The 8348-nt window shown below is 44.4% G+C and overlaps 2 protein-coding genes across 8 annotated transcripts in view; one reads left to right on the top strand and one right to left on the bottom strand.

Moving 5' to 3' along the window:
* Positions 1 to 159: 159 nt before the first annotated feature.
* On the bottom strand, positions 160 to 3540 carry si:ch1073-145m9.1 (uncharacterized). 3 transcript variants are annotated; one of them, XM_068723543.1, is made up of 7 exons: positions 3517 to 3540; positions 2909 to 3015; positions 2471 to 2566; positions 1956 to 2068; positions 1415 to 1538; positions 1150 to 1322; positions 160 to 1044 (listed from the first exon to the last, which is right to left on the bottom strand). In XM_068723543.1, exons 2-7 carry the CDS (start codon positions 2946 to 2948, stop codon positions 979 to 981), a joined length of 612 nt encoding a protein of 203 aa, XP_068579644.1. In that variant the 5' UTR covers positions 2949 to 3015; positions 3517 to 3540; the 3' UTR covers positions 160 to 978. The 3 variants fall into 3 exon arrangements, with proteins under 3 accessions (XP_068579644.1, XP_068579726.1, XP_068579566.1); XM_068723625.1 differs by having other exon boundaries at positions 2909 to 2980; positions 3513 to 3531; XM_068723465.1 differs by lacking the exon at positions 3517 to 3540 and having other exon boundaries at positions 2909 to 3485.
* A 365-nt stretch (positions 3541 to 3905) lies between these two features.
* The window catches only part of usp32 (ubiquitin specific peptidase 32), a 56316-nt gene continuing 51873 nt past the window's right edge, over positions 3906 to 8348 (top strand). For all 5 annotated transcript variants that reach the window (XM_068712285.1, XM_068712270.1, XM_068712278.1 and 2 more), the window contains exon 1: positions 3906 to 4053. In XM_068712285.1, the coding sequence (XP_068568386.1) occupies positions 3996 to 4053 (58 nt within the window). In that variant the 5' untranslated portion in view covers positions 3906 to 3995. The remainder of the gene's footprint in view (positions 4054 to 8348) is intronic.

Below are 8348 nucleotides of genomic sequence, written 5' to 3'. Positions count from 1 at the left end.
AACAAATGTCGTAAATATACAAGAAGAGTTGATGGTACTCGATGTTAAATGTATTTAACATCACGGCCCATTCGTGTTTGAACAGTACAATCCTGAATGTGTGTCGTCTAACTGTGTTGTATTGTACAGTAGGTAGACAAGGACCACTCTTCTTAGGACTGTCTTTCAGCATTTTATTGCAAGGCACCAGTAATGGCAACAAGATAAACCTCCCTGAAACGAAGCCTTCATCAAGTCTCTCCCATATCAACGCTCTCTAACTTCTGGAAAAGTCCAGAACGAAGAGAGAGCATAATTCATGGCCATATTGCAAAAAGATAAAGAAAAGTCTCAAGATATTCAAACCCCACAAACATTCTTTCTGGAAAATATTACTACCCATGCAGAAACCTACTCGCCAACATGGACTCTACAGTGTTGCGAGCTACATGGCAGCACTGCTACACCTGCACAGCTCCATAAAGAAATGTTGTTTGGAAATAGTTGCCCGTCCTCCACAGAGCCCTGACAAACACCCTCCAACGCCCCTGGCATGAACTGGTCTCATGTCAGGAGGGAAGTAGGGGTCACTTTACTATGGACACAAGATAACCTTCCATTACTCAGACAAGTTGAACAGAACTGAAAATAATTTCATCCCTGAACAGAGACAGGTGTCTGCTTACAATTTATCAGGTTTTTTAGAGCCCAACCCAAACGTGAAAGCCCCAGGATTGTGAGATTTGAGCCTACAGGGAGTGCAAAATGCTGCCTCCGTGGGGCAGCTGGGACAGAGGGTAGTGTCGTTGAACATTTTAATTGGAAAAAATCAGTCCAAACTTGACCACCCTATGGTCGTGAAATATTCTCTGTTTGGTAGACGCCGAATCAACTTTCACATTTTCTTGGGAGAAAACCAAATGTGACATGAGGCCAGTGTTCATATAAAGGTGCAGCATTGTTCCAGCGTAGACAGAACAATATCACTGCTGAGTGCTCTCAGTTCTCTTTCTCTTCCGGCTCGTCATTGGTGAGGTATTTGATGTGTGTCCACATACACCATATCTGCAGAAATAACATCATTAAATAGGAAATTTGAGCAGCAACTTTTTCAACACAACTTCAACTTTCGTCGACATGATGTTTGTGCTTATCAAAGGTTATTCCTACCTCCACTGATAGAGCCAGCAGGCGGCCTGCAGCCAGCAGCACGGTCCCCAGAGCCTGGATCCAGAGAGGCTGACCCAGCCAGTGGGTCAGTAAACCCCACCGACACCCATAGAGCCACAGGGGGAGGCCGTGCAGCCCGCTCACCACCCATGTGCCAAGAGGTGTTCGAAATCCTAACGGCAGCAGAGACACAGTTCATGGAATCTTGTAATGTATCCTGAGCAGCACATCAACATGAACGTATTCACAGTGACAGGCTTGTTACCGTTTGCCATGACGGCTTGGATGAATGGAGGGCTGGTGATGAAACTGTTCTTCCAGTGGTCACCTCTGGCATTGTGGTTACACACAAACACACACCACTCCAAAGCAGACACCAGCCAGCCCCACTGCAATAGGACACATAGAAACATTTAACAATAGAAATGGAACTGTGCAGGACACCTCTGCGTTTGCACAACGAACGTAAATACTGCTTAGAATAATCTTTACGGACACGGTTGACCGGTGCAGTGGGTGTTCTGCTTGATGTCACAAAAACCGAGACGCAGCACAGTAAAGGCTACTGCTGCTGGTGCAATAAGGATTAATGAGGATTCATTTCTTGGCAGATACTAGGCTCCTTTGTACCAGCTGTATGCAATCACTTCATGTGTAGCTACTGTAAATTGAAAAGAGAGGCTCATTCTAAACTATTCCTTTTATGATAATCGTATAGGAAGCTCACAGCCTAATGTGAGCACTTGGTGTGCATGTGTGTGTGTATACTATACTGTTTTGTTTTGCGTGTTCTGCAACCAGCAGACCTGAAAAAGCAGACTCCACAGCAGGCCTCTGCCCAGGTTGTCCACCACTACGTCCAGCCAGGCTCCAAACCTGGAGGTCTGTCCCAGCCTCCGTGCCAACCAGCCGTCCACTCCTGCACAGAAAACATCATCACATATTGCAGACACAATGTCCTGAGCACTCAGCAACTGTTCCTCCTGGCGAGGCCTTTTGGGGTTATGGAACAGGACGCAACTACACCTACATGCCCAACCTTAGACTCTGCTCCACACTCATGCGGTCTCATTATTGGCATTTCATCAAAAATTCCTTTAATAAATCACACCATCTGAGTACCATAGACAGGCATGCCACTTATGATGACCAGTGTCCCAATGCACACTTAAATTAAAGGCAGGCATTATTTATGTTATTAGTTACACCTGTGGTGGTATTTTATGTTTATAAATCAATAAGAAAGTTCAATACAACATTGGTGTTCTACTGGAATGTAGTGATGCTAGAATAAACCAGTAAAAAGCCTCAAAGCCTTTACCATCAAGTGCTATGTGTGTAGAGTAAAGAGGGACAAAGACTGCTGGTGTCTCACAGGAAGCCCATGCAGCAAGCACAAGGCCGATCCTCACGTAGCCTGAAAGAGACAAATACATATTACATACACAAGCTATTAGGACAGACGGGTGAAGGAACTCTTCAATTCAGTGGCAGCCATGTGTAGCACTTCCTAAAGTTACCCAAAGGTCAGTTCAAATGAATTACGGTATCATCACAGGGACATCTTTCAGTGTCAATGTTGTGCCAATCATCATCTAAATAGAGGCTACTATACTCTACTATAATAGACTATACTATAATATTCTAGCAGTCTGGCTGATCTATGTTTAGTAGGCTAACAGCCAAGTAACCATATCGCAGTGACACATAACACAAATACAAAATACAATTCCATCAAATTCAACCAAATGTGTCTTACCAATAATATTCGGCCAGTACAGCAGAACTTGGAGTCCCATCTCCGTGTCAGTTATGAGCGGGACAACTGTGCCTCATCCCGGGAAAAAAACAAACAGAGAATGCAACCTGCCTTGTAAGACGACTTGTCATCAAAACGAGTTCACACACGTTATGATGAGATACATTCATGCTTTCATTCCCGTGGCGTCCACGAGCTGCTGATGTCAGCTCGGGCAGCTTTGTGCGGAGCTGCGCGCGCTGTCATGTTGTTCACGCCAACTAGGGCTTAGGTGACGTCGGAAGCGGACAAAGCTCTCATACGAACACAGCGTCACGACAAAGTCCATTCTAAAACGTGGACACTTACCAGCATCTGCCTAAGAAGAGGGCAGCATTAAAAAAACATTGAACATTAACGGTCCGCTGAGGACCAGTAAAGGACCAGGCTGATGGTTGCCCATCTATATATATATATATATTTGACTATATATATATTTGACTATATATATATAGATGGGCAACCATCAGCCCAGTATAAAGAGAAATTACGGTATTGTATGTGCAATTGAATTAAACTGCTACTGAAAACATAATACAAACTATAAATTATGTACACGACATACTTACTCCGGTGCTTGTTCCTGGTTTACGTGCCACGCTATACATGCGTGGTGCCACTAGAGGTCGCTGTGGTGGATGTACAGATGTAAGCTAGCGTCATTTAGCAGAGTAGCCACAAGGTGGTGCTACTCGCGCTTCTTTACAACCTAGACTTTACAGATACGCACTCATATTGATAGCTTGGCGTGACTGCGCATTATGAGTCAAATGCATTTGTATACTTCGCGAAAAAGAGGGGAAGCACTATATGAAGTATTAATGTGGAAATAAAGACGTGTGTGTCTGGCATGCTGAGTGTGTTTACAAGCGTCCGGAGGAGCTGATCAAGTGACCTGTAGAGTCAGCTCACGTGACAGCATGGAGGCGTCACTGAAAACATTCACCCGTTCACCACACACACATCAGCAGCAACCCACTCCACAATAAACGGATACGGCGACAAAACAATTGTGATCAACTCCACATCGCAATGAAATGAGGGGAGCATGGGGGCCAAAGAGTCGAGGATCGGATTCCTGTCGTATGACGAGGCAGTCAAGAGAGGTAAGCCGAAAAGCAACGGGCTAGATTCACCTCAGTGGCGCTAGCTTAGCTAACTGTCAGCTTTTAGGCTAGGCCGGTGCACAAGAGGACAACGTCCTGACTTCCCTTTAAAATCTAGAGGTTTTACTGGCCATGGTGGTTGGGTAAGGTAGACACCTTTCAAAAGAATAACACAGTGGCCCCGGAACCACCACGATATGTGAATACATTCGGCATATCAAGATGTCGGAAAGCCTCACTAAATTTGAGTACATGTTAAATGTTACATGTTAAGTTTAACAATAGCTAAGTCTATAATGTCTGCAGTCTCCTTCCACCAAAACGCAGGTTGGGATGCAGTAGGAAGCGTCTCCTAGTCACGTTAATTAAAGCATAAATCATGTGTAGCTTAACGTCGTTGTATGGATTCTGTTCATCCCGAACCGGGCCATTCTTCCGAGAAATGTGGAAATGGAACTGACTGGTATTTTATGAGGCGCCTGTCTTCTGTTGTAAGCAAGGTCACGTAAACCTGTCAGATGTTTTGGACCGTGCTTGGCGTGACTTTCTGTCCATAGCTACCAAAGCGTTGGTAGAGGCGCTAGTGTCGGCTAACGAAGAGGGATGGGCTGACTGACAGTAGCGCTATTTGGCAAAACAGTTGCGCAAACAGCCTCGAATGTGTGCTCACTTTCTGGCTGAACCTACAGTGTGCCACTTAGCCTAGCTCTCATCACTTTAGGTAGCTAATGGTGAATACTGCTAATGTAGCGTTATGTGCAGCAACTAGCTAGCTTACTTGTCTACTAGCTAGACAGTTAGTTAGCTGGGTCGCTACAGCTAAGTTCCCAGAGGGACGTGCCTCCAGACAGTCTGTGTGAGATCTTCGTCTGGCGGATTTCAAGCCCAGCCATGTGACATGGCCAACCGTAATCGTCAATGTTTGTGCCAGCGGACTGTCAGGTCGCTTCCACTAAACTGTACACGCAGTAGTTAGCAAGCTGTGTAACGGTAGTCGGGGCGTTTGGCTGAACAACAAACAGCTATGCTTCACGTTGTCATTACTGTCGCTGCGTTTAGTTGCTTAGAGTCGAAGTCTGTGGACATTTTTAAAGTAGGGTCTTCCAGACCTGTATATACTGCAACGTCAAGTAAAGCACAAAGCTGGGTAGATCTGTGTTGTAACTGATGCATGTATAGTCTGAGTGTTGGTGCACTTATGTAAGATGTGGGTGAGCATTTATCATGAAGCACGGAGGATATCTTATCCCTGATCCCCTTCTTGTTGCACTTTACTCCCTGGGTGTCCTGGAGCTGACCTTTGTCTGCCCTGACTCCAGGCTATGAGAGGCTGTTACACATCCATCCAGGGCACCGCCATGCCTTAACCAGGGCTCTATTGGGAAGTTAGACAGACCTGTCCTTTACATTCATATTTATTTCAATGTTAAAGGTTTGTAACTTAATTTCAGCCAGGATTCTTCACTATAGTTTTACCACTGAAGCCTATGTTTGAACAAACCTCAACGTATTGCTGTTTCTATTGCCTAAATTGCATCTTTTCAATATCAGCTCCTTGTGTGGTGATTTGGACATTCCTCAATTCCTGAACACGCACACACACGGGTGGTGGAATTATCCAGCCATGCAGCCTTATCTGACCAGTCACATGACAACATTCCTAATTCAAACCAAGGGCTCGACTGCCATGATTATGAGGTCAGTTTTCATGGAAGCTCAGTCTAGCAGGACACCTGCAGGATAGTGGGCAGGGGACCTCCTGTGTGAGAGGTTAGGCTTACATGTGTTCCTGCAGTAAGCTAAACCCAGGGTCAAACCTCTTCCAAGACTACAGTTGCAGGGTTGGTTATGCAGTCTCTGTTCATTTAGTTTCTAACCGCAACATTGTGTGATTGCTAACATATGCCTAGAGTGAGAATGGAGATTTTTCTTTTTTTATTGGAGAGATATTCTTGTCCTCTTTACAATAAAGAAATGGATAAGATATGAGAAAATCATATAGAACATAATCAGTGTGGCTGCTTGAAACACTGGGTACCTTAAGGTCATGCTATCGTCACTGATGCTGAATACTTCTATGAATTGTATCGGCATACAACAGACTTCTTTAGTGACGAGCCAACACAGGTGGCGGATACAGCAGACTGGAGGCTGGGCGTCTACGTTTCAGAGGTCAAAGTCTGCTTTCTTTTTAAATGGTAAATGATAGGATGACTGAACATTTACTGGTATGGAGAAGAAACGGTCTCGCTTGATCGTTGGTGTGCTTGGTGTACTTAAACGAGACAAGCCATTTCATGTTCAATCATTGAATCAGCTGGGTTGCTCGCAAGAGAAATGGTAAATTGTCTAGCGTTTATATGGCGCCTGTCTAGTCTTCCAACTACTCCAAGCGCTTTACACAACATGCACACACTGATCGCAGAGGCTTCCCATCAGGATTGACCCACTCACACACCGATGGCAGAGCCAGGGGTTCAGAGACATGTTGACATGCAGACTGGAGGAGCCGGGGATCAAACTGCCGATCTTCCGATAAGTAGACGACACGCTCTACCTTTGAGCCACAGTCCCCCCGGGAGTATAGAGTTAGAGGTCGAGCTGTGTCAAACATGTTTAATACATTCAGCCGTTAAATCGGTCCAGTTTTTGGTTTTGGATCAGTTCTGGTGCGCTGCTTGTTTCTGGTTGAATGGATACGTCTTGGTGTTAAGTTCATAGCTGTGGGCTTCTGACTGTGCTCATTGTGTCCTTCAACGTTGGTCAGGAAGCCATGTGGTATTGTGAAATGATCCGGCTGGCTAGTTTTATTTTGTGCCGAGTAACATCAAGGTTGATGTTTAAAGGAATCTCCTTTTTAAAATGAAACTGACTGCATAGAAAGAGTACTTCCTGAAGTAAAGCCCTTTACGCTGAATACGTATATTCTCACCAATCCCTTTTTTCTATAATAAAGAAGTTGCTGGGAGACTTGAAGCTAATCTATGGTAGTGGTAGAGGAATGAAGAGAGTAGAGGTGACATAAGACTAGAATATGAAGGAAAACAGAGAAAATATATCATAATGCTAGCCGGAGCGGCTGCTGGAGCTGATGGCGGCCAATCCAGACAGCCTGTGATCCAACCAGGCTCTCCGCAGCAAGTTAAGAAGCGTCCCAGGGTCGGCTCTCCGCTAAAAATACGTGCTGCTTAGTCTATTTTAGAAGGAGCCGCTTGAGCTGGGCAACATAACTAACTGGCACTGTGTGTGAAACTAATGACATCTTATCGATGTTGAATTTTGATGTAATATACTGTTTCAGTGTACATAATAGGCTACTCTCTGTGAAACATGACATCAATTCCATTCTTTAAAAATCAATCTCCATTTATTAATTTAAATGATATCTGGAGGGCAAAAAACTGTGTTCTGGCACAGTCTAGCACACGGTAGTCATACTGTAAATAATTAATGACAATTACATATTTTGTTTTTTCAGTAGGAAAAGTGAATGTGTGGTTGTCTTCTGCTTTGTTTTTTTTTATCTGAGTGCAATTATCTTGAAAGACATAATAATATGATCCCACACCGTTTGCATAACTGTTTTGTGGATTTACAATGAAATGGTTCAACAGTTTTAGTGTTTTTCACTCACTCACTCACTCACTCACTCACTCACTCACTCTCTCAAACACACTTTATGTTGCCTGACAATAAGGATTTGGTGAAAAAGAAATATAACGTTGAACCCTGCAGGCCCCAGCTGAAATGTGTATCTGTTTGTATTGGCAGAGCTAGGGAGGATGTAAAAGGATACATGTTTTCAAACAGGCTGTATATCCCATGTGTTCATACTATTGAGGCTCTACTGTATAGATTTTCCTAGACAGTCCCTGGAACACCTTCACCAGCCATTTGAACCTGTGTGGTTGACCACCACATAGTTTAGTAAAGCAACAGTTATGGTCATCGCTCTAACTAGTCACCTGAGAACTGCAGGGCCTCGCATTTCTTATCGACGTCAGCAGGCTTTATCAGCCGAGGTGATAGGCCGCTGCTTTGCATTCTTACCTTGTGCTCGCTGCTTTGTGGATGTAGATTGGCCTAATGCTGCCACAAAGGCTTCCAGTATGCTGTTTGCTATGTAAACATGGCCGGCAACTTACATAAATCAATAACACATAGTCCTAAACCTTCAGTGTAAGGAAAGGAGCACAACAAGGGTGTGTGTTGTCTGCTCTCCTTTTCTCTCCTCTCAACGATGCAGCACACCACATGGTGGAGCCTCACCTAAGGTACAGAATATTAATCTGAGA

The sequence above is a fragment of the Cebidichthys violaceus genome, unplaced genomic scaffold (assembly GCF_023349555.1).
Source record: "Cebidichthys violaceus isolate CVI_PGR_0920_01 unplaced genomic scaffold, fCebVio1.0.p SCAF_1, whole genome shotgun sequence".
NCBI classification, from domain to species: Eukaryota; Metazoa; Chordata; class Actinopteri; order Perciformes; family Stichaeidae; genus Cebidichthys; species Cebidichthys violaceus.
The sequence above is the reverse complement of the archived record's forward strand: the minus strand, read 5'-3'. Positions and strand labels throughout refer to the sequence as shown.